The 20,049-nt window shown below is 42.6% G+C and overlaps 1 protein-coding gene across 1 annotated transcript in view; it reads right to left on the reverse strand.

The window, feature by feature from the left end:
- pappa2 (pappalysin 2) overlaps positions 1 to 16,335 on the reverse strand; it is a 73,409-nt gene extending 57,074 nt beyond the window's left edge. The window contains 4 exon segments of the mRNA XM_051401885.1: positions 6,975 to 7,573; positions 7,682 to 7,909; positions 8,776 to 9,008; positions 14,255 to 16,335. Of these exon segments, the coding sequence (XP_051257845.1) occupies positions 6,975 to 7,573; positions 7,682 to 7,909; positions 8,776 to 9,008; positions 14,255 to 15,260 (2,066 nt within the window). The 5' untranslated portion in view covers positions 15,261 to 16,335.
- Between the last annotated feature and the right edge of the window lie 3,714 nt (positions 16,336 to 20,049).

The following is a 20,049-nucleotide window of genomic DNA, read 5'->3' on the forward strand; positions in this document are numbered from 1 at the left end:
GTCCCGTGCCAATAGGGCTTTAGAATGGCTAACTAGCAGAGGAAAACATCCCGAAGCTTTTATGCTAAATTAAGCTAAAAACGTGCTGGACCGATCTCTACTGGATGTAAAGAGATTAAATCTTCATGCAGGTAAATAAGCTTTTTTTTTCAAAATGTATAAGAATTGTATGAAATGAGTATTCCTTTAAAGCTCCAGTGTGTAACATTTAGGAGGATCTATTATAGAAATGGAATATAATGTTAATAGTTATGTTTTCATTAGTGTATAATCACCTGAATATTTGGAATTGAATGAGTTACTTTTATACTACGTACGCCACAGATCACATTTCATGGAGTCATCCATGTTGAACTGTATTTCTACAGTAGCCCAGAACAGACAAACCAAACTCTGGCTGTAGATGGGGGCTTTCATATTCTACATGAGTTTTGCAGCCAGCATAGTTCCTCCTACACAATTCACAGCTCGTTGTGATTCCCAGGTCGTCAAATACAGACGTTTACTGGTTTTCAGTTAGTTACAATCTGCAACTTCACCACTAGATGCTACTAAATCCTACACACTGGTCTTTTCAGCATGGAGAAGAGTGAGACGTAATTCCTGCCCAAGGCAATGCATCTTAGTATTGTGAGAGTGAATTTTCGGAAGTCGTACTCCTGGTGTAGGGTTTCTCTTTAGCAGGCAACAGTTTGCTTCAGTCCATCAACATCTGCCCTTGCCTGTATGTAGCTTCCAAATAATAACTGTTTGAATTGGTCAGGGTACTTCAAACCACTGTCCCCCGCAGCCCACCATTCCCCCACCTCTCTCTCTCTGACTGTGATTAATTACCCTGGAGGCACTTTGATGTGTGAAGCCGACCTTGTTTTTCTTTGACTGCGGTGATGTCACATGTCATTTTCCTCCTTTGCTTTCATAGCTGGAAAGCTTTTGCACCTATCCTGGTTAGGCCTCGCTGGGTCTGAGAAACTTGCAGTGGGGACTCACTGGCTGCCCAATTTGCACATGCCAGACAGTTAGGGCTTATAGCTGAGAGTCCCATGTTTTTCTGGCGCATTACGACTGCTCGACAAAAAACAAAAGTCAGCGTATGGGTCTTGCACTGGTGCATCAGTATAGCGTTGGGGCAAATCAGTTTTGTTAAATGTATGAATCATACATCACTTTGTTTGTGAAGTCTTGTTTTCTTTCATCTCGCACAGTCATAGCTTGGGATTTAAGTGTTTTTCAATGATTATAACGTAATGGATTATTGTTTCATGTTGTATTTCTCAAGCAGGGAGTTATGGTTTTATGTGATTGATCAAGTTCAGCTGTTGAGCTAACTTTGTTAAAATTACTAAGCCATGCTTTAATCTTTACCTCAGTAACTCCAAGTATATTGATTGGATGATTTGTTTTATGTCGGTTTCTTAAAAAGAAGTTAAGGTTTATGCTTTTGATCAAGCTCAGCTGTAGGGCTAAATTTATTAATATTGTTTAACCGTGCTTCAATCTTAAATGGTTTAAAAGTGCTCGTTTCTTTCATAAGACATATAATTTATATAATTGCTCATTAAAAATACTCTTTAGCTTTGGCTCAGCACTGCTTGCATCGTTCCAACAGCCTGGAGGTTAGACAGGTGAGCTTGTGACCGTAAGATCTTAGCTTTCAGCTGGGAAAGATCTAGATGGATAAAATAAGAAAGCAGTAATCCCCATCCTCCCATGCACTACTGTCAATGTAACATTAAGTGAGGCACTTCACCTCTAAATTGGTCCAAAGGTGTTACTCAGCAGCCAAGAGTCCTGCATGTGTGTAATCCTCCCGTCTAATGCAATCCCTCCCTGAGTGCATGTGTTGTACTGTAAATAGGAAAGTGTTTTCTCAGGCACTCTGCCTGACTAAATGAGGTTTAAGATTTAAGATGCTTCAGGGAAACCCCGCTCTCGCTACATTACTGAAGCTGAGTTCAGCCGAGGCTGCATGCAGTATCCATCACCGTAGGCTGTGCAATTACAAGTGACAGAAAGTTGACCACTAAAGAGTTGACTCTTCAACTTCTGAGACTCAGAGGATGCCTCAATGGAAGTCTAAGGCCAACCTGGCAAAAAATAAATGGCTCTAGATGATTGAAGTGAAAACCCTGGTTATGAATTAACCAAATTACCATTTGTGGGCAAGTCAAACACTGCGTGAATCAACAGCAGAGTCAGCACTAGCACTGTCACTGTGCAAAGCTGTAGATGTGTGTCCACTTTAAATATTATTGTTGACAAGTCAGTTACTTTGAACGATCAAGAATCAGAAGACACACTAAAAATATCACACCAAAAGCAGTCAAACATTTTAACATATTATATACTTGTGCACTTCACTTGCCTTTTTACAATGATACATGCTGAAATAAAGTAAATACAACGCAACTACAATCCAAACAGTTGCTTCACAGGTCTTGATGAATGCAGTGCTAGGAGATGATACCAGCACTCACAGGTAATCTATTAGAAGTCACCTTTATTGCATGAGTGCTTTGGTGCAGAAGCGTACTAGCACATCCAAAGATCCAGTCACCCACTACAAGCCCCATGTAACATAACGCCATGTTTGCATGCAACAGTGTTTCAAATTTGCGGAGGCATGTGCCAGATGGGTCAATGCTAAACCCCTCCTCTAACCAGCTGTTGTCCAATCGTAGCTAAGTAACGTAACTAGGCATGGCAGGCCTGTCTAGCTTTGGTTTCTCAGTTAATGGAAGCAGTGTGCACTGGGCTGTTGTAGGTGTAGTAAGAATTTGATTTTGATTTTGGCCTCTCCAAAACCCAATCTCGGAACCCATCAGCTATCATCTGATGATAGTCTGCCCTAATGTCCGGGCACTTCAAGTGCAGCTAGTTGGAAATCGGATATCTTGGCCAAGACTTCCTCTGCAGTCCAATAAGCAACTTGATAAGCGAGAATATCAAGAAATACACATTTTGGCTAATCTCTATAAACACATATAACATGTACAGAATGGATTTAACATTTTGTTTGTCTGCGCCAACATAAGATGCAATCAATAGCATATCAAGCTAGCAAACGGTAATCTAACCTAACATTACAATCCCTCCAGGAACTTGCGATTGCAACAATTAGCGCAACCCCTGTGAATTCTGAGCAACCTTACACTTTCATCCAATCACCGCAATATATTCAAATTTGACCAGTCATTGTAAACCATTGAGTCATACGTCAACAAACTACTTGTGATTATACAAAGAAATCACAACTATTCCCCTGCATTGCAAACGAATACCAAAAAACATTGCAACATGCAATTTTTTTAAAAAGGCTGCTGTGAAATCAGGCATTTTAGCCCCAAGTTTTGGGGGGATTGTTGTTTTTCCAAACCCAAGGAGCATTTCATTGTACATTATTTTGTGTGGTAAAATGTCTTTTTTTTTTTAAAGCCTTCTTCATGATAGCTCAACCACAGAGTAGTATTTCCTGACTCTGAGGATGCCAATCCAGGATGCTGCCAGTGTTTCTGGTAACATTAGCGGCTCTTTACTGTATTCTATTTATTGGATTTGGATTATTAGGAAATTTACACCCTAGCAACCCATGTATATAGCCATCAAACACACAAACAGAGTTCGCGTATTAAAATGTGGCAGCTGGAAACATTAAAAAGTCAGCTAGAGACGGCATGTTCAACTCATGGAACTTAAGTAAGCTTAATTAGTTAGAAAGCTACAGCTTATAAAATCTACTAGACAGTTGTCATTTCAGCACACAATATCAATGGTCGCCTGCTAGAACTGCTGAAAAGCTGCTTTTGGCTACCCTTTGTCTGAAATCAAGGATCCATTGTTTAATTTTTATTTTTTTATATAATATTGATGGTACACATGCAAAGTCATGATCATAAACTATATATGTCATGCCAGAACGAAAAGCTCGACAGGTGTAGCAACAGTAACTAATGGACCAGCAACTGGTCCATTACAGTATAATGGCCTTGTGAGTTTGCATGCTGTGGTACACGCTCACTAGCATAGAAGGCATAAGGCAGGCATAAGGCTGGCAACATCAATGGATCAACTGTGAGACAGAAGTGAATCTGTTCTGGGAAACATCGCAGCTATGTTTTTATTAGTGAGTAAAACATGACCACAATAAAACTTGACCAGAATAAAACTTGAGATTCACACGCACCTAAAGTGTCAAACAAAGTTGGAATGGTTTGTTCTTTCAGGGGAGTTGCCTGGAGCTCTTGGCACACAAGTGAACGGTCCAGGATTTGCTAACATTTTTTGGTTAGACATGTGGCTCAGCATAAATGGACATGATGTCCCCCACCACCCCATCTCTCCCTCTCCACCCTTGCCTCTCTCTGTCCGTCTTTCCCCTTTCCTCTCCCTTTTCTTTATTGTAATGCCAGAATCTGCAGTGTACCTGGCCATCACTCTAGAATTGGCTCTCGACAAGAAATTTGTGTCGTGACAGCAGCTGGCTTCGAGAAACCTCTGGCCCTACTGGCCAGCAGCAGCTGCACACATATAGGGTCCCACAATCTGAATACCTGGCCAAGAGCTCAGAGAGACGGGGGAGGGGAGATATCAAAAACCCAGATCCCAAACATAAAAATGGTTCAGTGCTCCACAAATGCCAGCGAAATGTCATCCTGACATTAATTCTCTCTCTGCCTGAGAAAGTTGCGAGTTGGGATCCATGGGCGCAGACACACATGCATGCAGGCATGTCGAAGCACTCACACACATCGACATTTTCAACATGCTGGGGTCAGGACCTTTCCAGAAGACCTACACTACTGTTAGTCTGCTGGGCCCAGTTTTTTACGACACTCTGGTCTCCTGTGTCTGTTCATGTTGTTCTTAGTTGAGGGTCAGGAGCTTATAGACAGGAACTCTGGCAAGATTCACTGCAGGAGTTACATCACTGCGTAGAAGTACACACCTACTGTGACTTTTGAGCTGTGCTTTCAACATCTGAACAGCAGAAGCTTTATTTATGAAAGTCTCTGCTGCAAAAAAAATATTCTGCACAAAACCAGATCAAATCCAGAGCTGTGATTTATAAAAGCGGGCTCACATCAACATCAGCACATTACAGTGATCTCTCCAATTCCCTGTCATATTTCAAACTAAAACGGAATCCAATTATTATCCAGAGGTAAGTGTGGTGGATATATTTTCATTTGTTCTTTGGAATAGTCTTTGCAATAAGCATCAAATTAAATCTAGAATAAATCACGGAGCATTTTATATAATTGAGGCCAAAGAACCAGAACCCTGTTTGTGCAAAACAACAGAGCAGTGCTGTCTGCTGTCCAACTTTTTTCATTAGTGTCCATCTCCTCGCTGCAGGGTAGAGAGCTCAGACTGAGAAAGGGGGGAACATCTGACCATAACAACTACCAAACCAAATTTTTTCCTGTCTGTCTCGCGGTGTCTATCCCACCAAGTTCGTGACAGAACAACATAAATTAACATTTACTTATGACACATATGGCCAAGAAATGAGACCACACACAAGCCAACTTTTTATTATTTTTTTAAAAGTTTTACCTAACCTGTGTCTTCCAGGGACAGTCAACCAAACACCATGTTCTTTTCCAGCAACAGCCTGTTTCACATTCACCCAGCTGCACAAATTCACACCTGGGAGCTGCACAATACAACCACAGTCTCCTACTGTTGGCCACTTGGAGCTGTCCTGTTCAGCCTCTCTTCTGTTGGCCACTGACACAGCTGGAGGTTAAGTGCCTTGCTCAAGGGCACCTTGTGGTTTGGTTGAGGGAAGTGAAGAAGCAATAAACTATAGCTTACTCCTTTGCTTTCCATTAGGGATGGGCAGGAGTAATCAAGTATTCGATTAGTGGTTGCTACATTTAGCATCGGTACTCCCCAGCGCCCCAAGCAAAATTCTTCTACTTCTACTTTTTCAAGTTTGTTACCTAACAGTCAGTTTTTTTAAATTGTAACTTGGACTAAGGGATGGGTACCAAGAAGTATTTCATAGATATAAAGTACAGTTCATTATTAAGATAGCTTTTAATTTGAGCATTTAATCCGAGAGATTAAGTACATTATACACACTGATTGAGTCTTTAAGAGTTCTGCTTTAGTTACAAGGTTGGGATTTGGATTATGGCACAAGGAGTTGTAATAACAAATCCTGTAAATTGGTAAAGAAAGGTCCATTTGACCAAAGTATAAATGGAAAAAATATCTATTCTAGTGTTTTCAAAGACATTAATACATCCTTGTGTTAAGCTGTCACACTCCTGTCCACAACTCCAGACGTCAAGCGCTAAATCTATCTTCTAAAAAATTGCTCTGGTTCCCATGTTTCCCAGTGGCCCAGTGTAAAGCTTGTGGTTGCAATTTGGATTAAGGATCGGGTCTTTAAGAACCTGGGCCGACGACTTCATGGCGAGACTTCATGCAAGCTATTTGGAACTCTGCATGAGCCTGTCTGTCAGACCAAATGGAAGGCAGCGGGCTGCCGCTCGAGTTGTTTAGTAAAAATAAGTGTGTACTTTGGCCTCTTAACCCACCATCCCCGATTCACAGAGCTCTCTCTAAAAACCACTGGGGAAAGTGAGAGTACCAATTTGTACATGTAACATGCTGTTCACTGCACAGCCCTGCTGAAGCACTGCAGCGTGCTAAAGCAGATATTCACCTCACAGGGAGAATTAGTCGCCATTTATGCCCAGACACTTCTTGCTTCTGGAAAAACATCTTGTCCTGAGTGGCTGAAATATTTATCCCCCTGGTGCTTCCTCTAGTGTGTCTCTCCACTTATGTAGCCATTTACATTTTCTTCCTGTCTGATATGTAAATGTCGATGGACTTACCATTTTGTTCATGGACAAAGATGATCATTGTCTTTTAATTCTGCCTTTGATACTGTAATTCTTTAAATACAACAATAACTAGACTTTAGCAGAGTGAGAATGACTTTTGTCTATTAACCTCACCTGTCGGGGGACTCGGGATCAAAGCAGGTCTTGAGGACGTCGGTGACCTCCGGATCACAGCAGTCTCCATCATCATAGTCATAGTGTATACTGTTGCATTCCATGTTACACACTCCATCCTGTCTCTTCCAGTTGTAGCAGGGCCCCAGTCTGAGGCAGTCCCCTCCATCGTGGCCCGTCCTTGGGTGGTCACACCCAGGGTCACACTGGTGGTTCCCAATCTTCCCAATTCGACAGTTGCTGAGGATAAACTGCTGTTGGAGGCTTGAGTTTTTCACGGTGTGCACGCTCAGATCCAGGGTGATGTTGTAAGGGCGAAAGGCCTCAGTTAGAGCCTGGTGTTGGAGTTGGATCTGGGCTTGCGACACAGTGGGGTTTCCACCATCGTCGTTGGAAAGGTTGACGATCCGGTAGCGAACTCGCTTGGGGGTACGGAGCTGCCAGTTGTTGTTGTAGCCAGAGATTATGTCGATGTTGTCGCAGGGTGTCAGGCCGCAGGGGGGCGGCAGGAATGAGGACACAAGTTCTTGTTCAGGGACGGGAGTGGTGATGATGGTTGGATGGAGGCCAGCTTTGTATGGAGTCCATAGCTGCCCCACCTCAAAGTTAGAATATTATTACAATATTTTAATTCATTTCAATACTACTTCCACTCCAATTACAATTCATAACAAATAAGTAATGCTGATAAGTATGCTTATAATTACATTAGTGAAGTCAGCCCACATCGCCAGGACTGGCTCGCTTTTGTCAATTTGAAGTGGTCGCTTCAGCAGGTCCTCATGAGAGCGGGCATAGCCCCACAAGACCACACCCCCTATATGGCCCCTGAAGCTGTGTCCCTGATCTGATTGGTTACTGCCAAGGAAGAGGGTTCTGCACGTCTTCATGAAAGGACTGTAGAGATTCCCCGACTGGAGACTGCTCTCTCCCACCTGAGAGGAAAAGCAGAGGACGACAACCAAGAAGAGAAGAGGGGCAGAAACAAATGTTTCTCCATTTCATTATGTTATGGAGATAACTGATTGAAGGCCTATTCTGAAGACAATTCCCCAATTTCATTTTACAAGTTATTAGAATTAAGTCGTCCAGGTTTTACAGCCGCCAATGTTATAGCAATCACTTGAGAAGCTCTCCATCTGGTTTAAAAAAAATTAAGGCATATTACATATTCACCCTTTTCCATGAATGCTCTGATTGGCTTACACTATAATAGCCAAGACATTAAAGGTGGGGTCAGGCATTCTGGCGAGAGATAGTTTGATTGTTGAGTCTCTCTGTCCTGTCCTCTGTGGAAGGACAAACAAAACCAACTCCTTGCATGTCAAAATTATGATGCACTGATGTGCTTAAACAATCCCTCATCAATGCATCCAGATTTGTTAATTGATAAGCTGAGGATGGACCAATGAGAAACTAGTCGGCTCTCATTCCGTCCTATGCCTTTTGTCCGCAACTGACATGAATAGAATTTGATGATGAAGAAAGGAATCAATAGTTTGACAGAACAATCCCAACTCAAGGACCACTTTCTAGTTTTTCCTAAGCTTTTAGACACAAACCATCGGTCTTCATCAGATGGAGTTAGCTCAGTTACCATAAAGATGGATCTGTTGACTTGCACTTTTTGTCCATGCTGACATAAAGGCAAAGCATGAAAGACCCTTCTTGACTTTGGAAATAGATGATCATTTGATATGGGGGAAAAAAGCTACTAAATGATCAACCAGTTAAAAGTGAAGCGGGAAATGGCCACACTCAAGCAAACTGCAAAGTTCAACCATGCACTAAAACCACACACCTTAGCTCCATCAACATACAGGGTCATGTGGAGGCCGTTGTAAGTGGCCATCAGGTGAGTCCAGGCGTTGCCTCGGTAGTGCTGGTAGCTATAGACAGTTGTGGATTTTACAGCTCGGTCTGTGCGAAGTGTGAAGTAGAAGCGCGCGTCTTTGGTGCCGGCAGGTTCCACAGTGCGTATGCCTACTGACCAGCCCTTCTCACTCAGTGAATGGGAACAGTTGTCAAATACACCTATGGCAAAGGGGAAATGGGGAAAAGTAAAATGTATTACTTTGAAAGAACACTGGTTGAATTCTGACTGCAGAGTCAAAAGGACTGCATAGTCAAAGGACAGCCAATTTACAAATAGCCATTGCCCTTATCAAAATGAATAAATGAACACACAAACAAGCAGTCTTTCTAAGTGATTGCAGTCCTGCAGACAAAAGAAAGGGGCAACAGAGGTACTGTAGGACTGAGAAACACAGGTAGAGAGGGTGAGACAGAGACAGAGAGAATAGACAGAGGCAGAGACAGCGGGAGAGAACAGAGAGGGGAAGGAGGACGGAGGTATTTCACTCAGCCAAGGCAAGGCCCTGATGTTTCCATCTGCTGTTGCAACAGACACACACAGATCCACATCTGCTCCCCAGATGTCTAACACTGGGACAGCAAAGGGTCAGGGAACCCCTTCACCCTCCTCAACACTGTATGTGTGTGTGTACATGTGTGTATGCTAACATGCGTATGTGTGCAAAAGTGTTAGAAAAATATCCCCAAGGAGGTGAGCCAGTTTCATGGTTAAGCATTTAATTCAGTTTTAAAAAGTGGAGGTTAGGATGCTACAGCTTTGCCAAGTGAATTAGATTATACTGAATGTCGCCTACTATACTATCAGATGTAATTACACAAAATACTTTAGTGTCAATCTATGCATGTCTACAGTAACACATGAAATGATAAATGTGCTGCATAGTGCACTTATTCATCAATAAATCATCCACATATAAAAAAGTCAGCCTTTACATACACTGCATTTCCAAATCTGTATCACAAGCTCATTTCCCGGGAAATCTGTGTTTCACTGTTTCATGTAACAGCAGAAAAAGTACTGCCAAAAAACAGAAAACAACTAGGTTTACGGGAAATGTGGTCTTTATTTTGTGAGACACACATTAGTTCAAAGCTACCATTCTTCTCATTTGGGAGATCCTAAAGATTTTAAAGCTGCATTTTACTTTTTTTGGGCCACTTGGGGGCATTGGAACTAGCCAAAAACACTGACATATCACCTAAATTTATATCATCATATCATCTAAAGTTGTTGTGACGAACATGTTAGCAAACGATAACCTATTTACACAGTTAGCAGACGGGAAGCAACATCAGCATTCATGTTTCTGGCAATGTCCAGTGGTCACTCTCCTTTTAACTCTCTTTCGGTCTCTACCAAGTCCTGTGGCTCTTTAGCTGCTAAATGCTTTACTATGTTCACCACCTAGTTGCTAACTTTGTCTGCTGTTTCATGCTGAGCAGGTAGTGTACAGTATCAGAGTTTCTTTGCTGAGAAGAATGCCTCCTGTTGCTGGAAATGAGGTTGTTGAGAGCAGTGAGAGTCAATAAAAACAGCAAAATGGTGGGCCAGAAAACTAAAACAAGATGCTAAAACGCTCTGTAGAGCTGAAGGGAAACTGAAGAGTTGGGTGATAATTTTTGCTCATCACTACGAGGGACCCCCTTCACATCACACATGGTCATTTCACCCATTGAAAATATTGATTGGTGCAGCTTTAAAAATGTTACATTTACAAGCCTACGCTATTAAATGTAATCGAAATGCCATGTAGCGCCAACACTGGTTAAATAACATATGTAACCGCAATCTAAAGGTCATTGATCTTTTCTGTGATCCACTATGCCATTCGCTTAATTAAATAACTATTCCTTTTCTCATAGATGGCACTGCATAGAGGCATGAAAACATACAAGACGGCTTTTTATCAAACCCAAAGTTAAAAGCATTTTATTTGACGAGACCTGTTTTCTAACACATGCAATGTACTTAAATTCTCTGAGAAGAAAAATACGAGGTGGTCTACAGTTAATAAGGAAGGCAGGGAACTTTTTATCGCCTAAATTTGATCAAATCAAATCCGGTTTTAAGACCCAGGCTATTCACCCTCTCAGCATGTGTAGCTCCACCACCAACGGGGCGGTCTTTTAGCCTGCTTTCGATGTACCATTTTAATCTTGTACAGTATTGCTCTCTTGTGGATTTTATTAGAACTAGAACTGCAAGGATTACTCGATTAATCAATTATTTGTCAACTACAACATTAATCATTTTGAGTCTTTTTTGGTGAAAGAATGTCCAAATTCTCTAATTTCAGCTTTGTGAGTATAATCTGGTTTCTTTAGTCCTGCATGACAGTAAACTGAATGACTTTGGGTTGTGGACAAAAGAAGACATTTGAGGACGTCACCATGGGCTTTTTTTAACCATTTTATGGACCAAACAACTATTTTGTTAACCAACCGATTCATCGATAATGAAAATAATCATTAGTTGCAGCCCTAATTAGAACCATATGAATATATTGGCCAATATTGGTCATTATTATCAGCCAGTACTATCAGTTAACCACTTAGTATTTCCATGAACGTTGACCAAAAGGCAGTTAAATACCTATAATACGATATGCATCCCATAATAATGCAGCACCTAAAATAATATAGAACCTTCATTATTGTTATTAGTTTCAAATTACATTGTTTGTGGAGCAGCGTACTCTGAACTCTCAACATTCTGTAACACATACAGTAACATAACAATAAAGGATGACATGCACAAACAAATAGATTTATAAGATCATCACTGACCATTAGAAGTCAAACCAATGTCACTGTCATGTCATGTCTAGCAGAAACAATAGGAGTTTGTTTTTCACTGTATTTGCCAGATTCCTTCAGGACACTACAAAGAGAAAGGCTCATGCCACAAAATGCCGCCCTCACATAAGGAAGCAATGAGGGGAAAAAAGTTGAGTAATGGAGTCGGATCTTTGATCAGAGTAAATGTGAGTGGACGTAACAGTTTGTGGTCTCCCTCACTATCTGGACAGCTGTGGTGCTGCACCATAGCGCTTTTCAATTTGTTTGATGTACGTGTCGCTCTGTTGAATGTGCAGCTTTGCAAACGTAACATTCTTGATGCTGGCTCGTTGGAAAAACAGTTTATGTTCATCTTCATGTGAACAGCCTGGTTAAGTGACGGTTTCATGAGATCAATGTGTCTGCAGCCACTGCTCAGAATCAATGGAAACAGTCAGGCTAACTATGAGGAGAGAGACTCAATGAGACACACCCTGGGAATTTACACAGTTATGTAACCGCATGCTTATTTAAAATGGCTTAAAAACTATGTTACTGTCATCTGATACTGATCGGAAGTTATTCTTTTTTAATACAGGTTCACCTGGATTTATCACCACCTGACTCTTGGTTTAATGGCTATTTGATGCACTACACGGCACTGGGGCATGAATGGAGTAGTGTTTTTGCTGTAATGACATAAAGAACAGGTATTAAACATTATCATTAATAATGTAATAATGATAATAATAAACGTCTTCATCATAATCATCTTGGAATCACTACTGTGGCCATTGTGATCATCATCACTACCATCCATCAGTACGTTCATAATAATCATATTCATCAGCACTGCAGTATAATTATCCTGTAACACTGTCGTAATCACATTGTCTTTGTCAGTAACATTATCCCATCATACTCATTATAATTGCATCATTATTGTTAGGATTATCCTATTATGTTCATCATAATTATCAGTATTGTCAGCAGGGGTCTAAACCATAACTTAAACAATGCCAAGATTAAGAGGTTAAATCGGGGTAGGGGGCACTAGGGTGAGGTAGGGGGCGTAGGGTGGGGGATCGAGCCAGGTTAATGAGGGCGTGCTTTATGATGGGTTTGTCCTTAATTTGATCATTTGAGTGCACATGCTTGGTTGTAAATAATGTATGTATGATTACATCTGAGAAAGACTGAAACACCGCTGCCGTCTATGCGTGGTAAATGGAAAAAGACACAGACAAATGATACAAATATGACTAATGAACTGGGGGGAAAAAAACACACAATATCTCAATACTAAAGTCTCAGTTAACCATTCTATTTCTTATGCTGACAGATCTGAGTGCAGTCCTCCTCCTTGTATAGAGAATGAGCCAGATGTGATGGGGAACCACAGTGATCGGTTCTTATTGGAGTTCATAAGTGCATATCCCTGCATCAAAACGATACTGGGTTTTTGAGGTTGAAACTAATATTTGAGAGTTTTAAAAGTCCAATATGTCAGGTCATTTAAGACACTTTTTTTTTTACCTAAATGTATAACATAAACAATGCTGATAGTACTTCCTTAGATTTTTTTGTGCCCTTTTTTACAGTTGAAAGATAAACTTGTTATTTCTCTGTGGTGGACAAACAAACTACAGAATGGCGACACTTTTTCTAAATGACTTCAAACCTACATTGGCTTTTCTGTAAGACAGTCTCTTGTTGCTTTTAACCAACACTCGATATATCGGCCTGGCTGATTCATGATGTGCCTCCACTTGGAAGCCCAATATAACCTGTATGACATCAATGGTTGAGTTCCGCTGTCTGACTGAATGTCATAGGGCTTCAGAAAAGAGATAAGAAAACATGATTAACATGAAGATGACATCTTCAAATTTCTTATTTTTGTCTACCCTACGGTCTAAAACCCAAACAAACTTGATTTACAGTCACATAAATCAATCATATAAACCAGTGTTTGGTCAGTTTATAAATGACTTCATGATTAATCAAATGTGCTGTCAATCAACTAAGCAATTATTAATCAAATTCTTTCAGCACTAAATGTCATCATGTATTCCTGATTGCTGTGATTTTCATGGCTGTCACCACATCTACAGTAGAAACCAAACAGAGTGAACCCTGGGTAAACTCTGTTTGACCTTTGTGGCCAGAAGCAGCCTCCTGAGACCAGTATCTTTTTTTCATGGAAACCATTTAACAAGAGAATTTTCACACAGCACAAGCAGATTGCTGTTAAACGGGAAAACCCAAAATGCTGTTAGGGTTACTAGATATAGTATAGCTGTCACAAGCAATTTGCAACAACATACATTCAGCACCATGAATCCTGTGTGCGGCAGTGGAACCCAGGCTACTTGCACAGAGCGGGAGAGAGCGAGCATTAGCAGGGAAGCAGACAGTGTGAGAGGTTGGAGACTGACCGGCCATAAGGCAATTAAAGAGACTGACTGATGCTGGATCAGACATGGCAACCAACAGGTGATATAAATACACTAAACACAGACAGAGGATCGAGCCAGAGCTTGAGACCATTAAGTTGTCTGTAAAAATAATGAATTCAAGTATTCCCCTTCTGCTGTCAGTGTGTGGCCATGGTCGGTTTCACCCACCTGCTATGACTGCGGGGTTGCTCTGCCCTCCCTCGGGCTTCACCCACAGCTCCAGGCTGAACTTGGCCCTCGGCAGCTCCACTCCCGCAGCCGGCTTTACCCTCAGCTGCTGCCGAGGCCCGCTGAAGTACAGGGCGGTCATCCAGGAAGGGGGCACCCTCGGCACGGGGCTCCCCCATGGAGAGGAGCTGCCGACGGGCAGGCTCGCCGGCGGGTCCGCCTCTTCCACCTCCCCGGAGTAGTCCTCGGTGGTGTCCTCCAATGTCCCGCCGGTCGAGGACTGCTGGTCTCCATCTTCATGCTGCAGCCTGTAGAGGACCTGGAGTCCCCTGGAATCTGTCGTTGAGCTATCGGGGAAAACTTTTTCCCAGCTGGAGTTGCCCTCTTCCTCGTAGGGAAACCCGCCGCCGAGGCTGCGCGTGAGCCTGGAGGGGGAGCCGCGCGGGTTCTGCGCGTGCCCCGAGGAGGAGACTGTCTGCCCGGCGTCTTTAAGCGGAGACACCGCGGGCGGCTGTGTGGGGTCTATACTGACATTTGTCTCTCTCCCGTCGTTTGTGGAGCGTTTCTCATAAAGCCGCCCGGGCAACGTAACGTATCCGTTCCCCGCTTCCGCTGCCGCCGCCGCCGCCGCCGCCTCCTCCGTGTCCCCCCAGCTTTCCTTCTCCTGCCGTGCCGGAGCGACTCGGCGCACCCCGGTATCAAACCCGCACCCTCCTGCACAAACCGCAGGAGCGCTCTTAACAGTGTACAGCTCTCTCCGGCTCGTGTGCGTCCTCGGACGGGCCGCTGGAGGGCGGTGTTGGGACGGGGAGAGGGAGCGGGGTTGCCGCCGGGACCTCCAGACGCCGGAGACGGTGCAGGGTTCACCTGCTAGCCTGGAGAGCTCACGGTCCGCCCGCCGGACCATGGCGTGTTTGTACCGGAGTGCATCGGAGCGGACCGGGCTGAGCAGCCACGTGTTGGTGATGAGGACGAGGAATATGGCCAGTAGTCTGATCAACAACATTGTGTCAGGTTAGGGAAGGTATTTGGCGGGGTTTTGTGGAAGATAAAGGAAGAATAAAAAGTTCTTAAGAGTAGGTCTATGTCTCTGATTTCCAGGTCAGCAGCAGGAGGTCTCACTCCAGGTTATTACATTTATTTGCGCACATTTACCCAGCAATAAAAAAGGCTGTTGAAGTTGCCTGTTTTGGGATTTTTTTTTTTTTCTTTGTCAAACAAATAATGAGAGTTAATCAAAACTTTCAGTGCATTCTAAAGGGTTTCAACTAATAAAGAGGATGTCACATTCAAAGTTTCTCACATGCATTTATTGCATCTTGAGGTTCTTGGTATATATTTTGCTTTTGATTGTTAACACTCCTGCAGAATCACAGAAAACAACCCGATCTAATCCTCTCTTGGCGCAGCTGTAATGGCTCTCCACACTCGTGCACTTTGCGCGGACCTTTAGAGGCGACGCTTTGCCTCCTTTCCATCCATGCAGCCTATAGCCACTGTCTGCGAAATATCTTCTGTCACTTTGTTTCTGTTAACAGGTAGAACAAAAACAACGTCCAACTATTTCTGTCTGCGTTGATCAGTGAGCTCATGAGGTAAATAAACTATGTTAAAACCAGGCTGATTCCAAATTAGCCAGAAACAGAATTGTGTTATTGCTGAGTGAAATGTGGAAGCAGTTTCCTTTGCTTTAAATTTTTTTTTTTTTTAATCTGATTTTATTTGCACGAATAAATCAGGTGGAATCGGATCACATCACTCCATCCTGACTTTGCGCAAATTTCCTCTAATTTCTTTTTTACCTGACCATTGCGGCATCATTTAGTGCGTCCTGCTCCAAAATATGGCTGCAAGGTGAATCAGAGTATTCAAATAAAAAAGTCACTCCAGAGGCAAATTGAAGTGCAGTGCAAAGTGCCAGCCCTGAAATAGCCCCCTAGTTGTTGGGCAGAAGCTTTTCCTATAATAATTTCTGAGAGAGGACAAAAAATGATTAGTCCGTTCAGTCACCAGAGCTCGGCGTCAGCTCCTCTTCTTGTGCGTCTGTGTGCGCTTTCAGAGTGACTTGCTGCTCCTCTGCACCGGTCCATGCACTAGTAGTAATATCCTCCTCCATTCACTCCTCCATCTTTTTCTCTCTCTCTCTCTCTCTCTCTCTCTCTCTCATTCTCCCGAGTCCAAAGGTTTTTGGGTTTTTTTTTTTTACAGGGAGCCCCTACCCGCCCTGACATCATCACCGGTAGGGGGAAGTGTGGTGGTGGTGTGGGGGGGGGGGCGTCCTTCCCTTTGCCTCACACTTGGGTTTTTACAAGGGAAATCCTCTTCTCTCCTCCTTCCCCCAGCTGCCCCAGTCCTATGCTGTGCATCCCTCTGATGCAGAGAGTGGGGCGACAGGAAAGGGGTTGTAAAGTTTATTTATGTATTTATTATTCTTGTCCTGACCCCGTTCATCTGCCCATCCATCTCCTGAAGTAAAAGTAGCAATACAAGAGTGTAAAAATATTCAGTTTCAAGCAACACAGTGCTATTCAGCAGCGGCGGGATGTGATACTAAGTTAAGTAAAATTTTGAGCTTCTTGTATTTTACTGGAATAATTCAATTTCATTCCACTGCACTACATTTCAGAGGGAAATATTTATGCAAAAAAATGCAATGCAGCTTGTAAAATCAATGCATATATAGATATAATATTTATAGAGGAAACCACCCCATGAACAGAATATACTGTATAATATACTCTACCTCCACCGACTGAAATGCAACACATACATTAATGCATCAGTAATAATATTAATAACCACATAATAGTACATTTTGATAATACATAATTGACACTTTCAGTGCAGAGTGTATTTTTGTGTCGCAGCACTTTTATTCACGCTATGTAAAGGATTTTCCTCGTTATGAAGCAGAATTGTACGTATAATACTGTACATTCTGTAAGTATCAAAAGCAAAACTACTTATTATTAAAAAAATGTCCCATGTGAGTGTATATCATTATCAGTACTGGATGATGCATTTATGTCACAGTCTTTTCCTGTTACTTTATAATAGTTTATATACTGTCTGGTAATTCTATACAAATGCATAGAGTTCATTTTATGTGTCAAATATGAATGTGCACAGTAGCCAGCTGTGGAATATATAGTAGTATAAGTATTAATAATAATAATAATAATAATAATAATACCTTGAGTAAATGTACTAACTGTCCGTATCTTCTTAATAGGAAGCTCTACTGTCAATCTGGCAGCGGATGAATGATGTTGGAGGTGGCTGAGCCGGGGGGATGGGGGGGTGTTTGCTCCTGCTACAGTAACATAAGTCTGTTTGATCTCTCCCTTGCCACCCGTCACTCTCACTCTCTCTCACACACACACACACATACTCCAAAGTGAAGGAGGTGAGGTTTGAGTAACCCTCCCTCGCTTCCTCCCCCTCTCCTCTTCCATCCCATTTCTCTCTTTCTCCCCCACCCTCCCTCCCTCCCTGTTCTCTTGATCTATCTGTGAGTATCTCACTCACTCATGCTCTGGCTCTCCTCAGTGCTACATCACAGACAGGCACAACATCTGTCTCGCACATGAAAAGGGGTTTTGTGAGCTTTTTATCATCCAAATATGTTACCTGCTTTGTGCCGAACCCTTGTGCTCATGTGGACCGAGCCAGGGCTGAACAAAACAAATGGGGAGAAGGCAGTGTGTGAGAGGGGGAATTAAAAGCAGGGGAGATGGAAGGAGAAATACATGGAGGAATATTATATAATAAAAGTACAAGTGGAAGTGAAAATACCACAAACACAATTTTTAATTATTCTATTTTATTGATTTTGCTGTATAAACTAATACAAGAATTCTCTCATATAGGAAAATCATGTTAAACACGCAATAATCTATACAGAAAATCACAAATATACATTCACAAATAAGATTATTTGAACACATTATAGGATATCGCGCTGTTTAGGACATTATATATATGTTATGTTTGACAAAAAACATTTTTTTTAACTTAAAGTCCACTTACTGTGCCCAGTGATAAGTCAAAGTAACTTTCCCAAGGTCTGAATAATAAACATTTTTCTTACTTTAAGGATGTGTTTGTCTGCTTCCATACATTCTGAAAAAATATTACATTCAAAATCTCACAATCTGTAACAGTCTGTATGGTTGCATCACACCAAACAGTGGAGAAAGATTTTTCCTTTCATTCCTGCTTAGCCAGCAGAAGAAGTGACCTACAGTCATACCACACACACACACACACACACACACACACACTGAGTTTAGCACCAATCGCAGTATTATCCACCTTCTTCATGTGGTGTTTTTGTAGTTTATCATATATGGTTGAGCATTTTGAGTCATTAAAGAAATACCTTGCGAATGGAAAAATTGCTTTTTGGCAACTCATGCAGGCTAACTCAAAAGACAGGTGTACCTGCTGAGATGTTTCCAGACACTGCAAAGCAAAATCTATACTGATATTGAAAACTCCATAAAACTTTACAGCTACAATATCTAGTCCTCTCGCAGGATTGATTTGTGCAGCTGTGTTCATGTTTATGCAGACAAATTCATTCACGTGTTTTATCATGATGCACTCGCTCATTGTTTAAGCTCTACGCTACCACAGGCAGCTGTTGCTGTTCCACACCATCAGAAACGCTGCCCCTTTCTTCTCCCCCGAAGACCCCACTATTTTTTGTCAGGCTCAATTTGCAAACAGGGCCCTGGCTCGAGGCTGGAGATGGAGATGGAGGAGGAGGCTGCTGGCAGTTATGGCAGGGGCCCCTGAAGGGGCAAAAACGGTTCCTAAAGAGTGGGAGGCAGGAATTCCACAATCCCAGCCTGCCTGACTGAGGGATCTGCCTGCTAAACATTCAGCTTTTTCTGCTGGCCAAGTGCCCTTTGAAATCCAGCTGCAACTGTGTTGGAAAAAAAAGACAAATAGGAGGGAGAAATAGGAGGGGTGGATTTAAGAGAAAGCAACAAAAAAGGGAGGGAAAGAGAGGATGAAGGAGAAGAGACAGAAGAGGAAGAGAGAGCAATAGAGGGGTGTGCAGTGTGTGGTAGAATGCGTGTATGTGTGTGTGTGTGTGTGTGTGTGTGTGTGTGTGTGTGTGTGTGTGTGTGTGTGTGTGTGTGTGTGTGTGTGTGTGTGTGTGAGAAAGTCTGAATGGGCGTGCTCCATCGGGGCCTCACCCCCCGCTGTAAGGGACCTCCACAGATTATCCTTCATCTGAGCTTGTCGGTCTTGACCCCACCGACCCTGAGGCCCGCTCTCTGTCTTCCCCTCTCCCACTCTCTCCCGCTCTCTCTCTCTCTCTCTCTCTCTCTCTCTTTCACACACACACTTATTCTCGCTCGCTCAATCGTTTCCCCACACACCCTCATTATTTCCTCTGTGTCACTCACTCTTTCTCTCTTACCTCGCTGCCGCTCACTAACCTCTAGCTCACCAACACTGCTGACCCTCCACCACCACACACATCCCCCACACACACACATATACAACCTGGTTCCTCATGCAAAAAGGGGGGGGGGGGGGGCAATAGGAGAAAATCCAGGCTGATGTGCAGGACAAATGAGGAGGGGAAGAAAGAAGAAAAGGGGAGAAAGAAAGAAGGCATGCTTTTCACCACCACTGGTATAAAATAGAAAAGGGGGGGGGTTGAATGCTCTGTGTATATACAGTACTGCAGGTGTTTGGCTCAAAAGATCTTATTCAGAGTCAGTGTTTTGAGTATTGAAGGTGTTTATAATTATTAATTTGTTATATGTGCACTTATT

This window comes from Dicentrarchus labrax, unplaced genomic scaffold (genome assembly GCF_905237075.1).
Source record: "Dicentrarchus labrax unplaced genomic scaffold, dlabrax2021, whole genome shotgun sequence".
NCBI classification, from domain to species: domain Eukaryota; kingdom Metazoa; phylum Chordata; class Actinopteri; family Moronidae; genus Dicentrarchus; species Dicentrarchus labrax.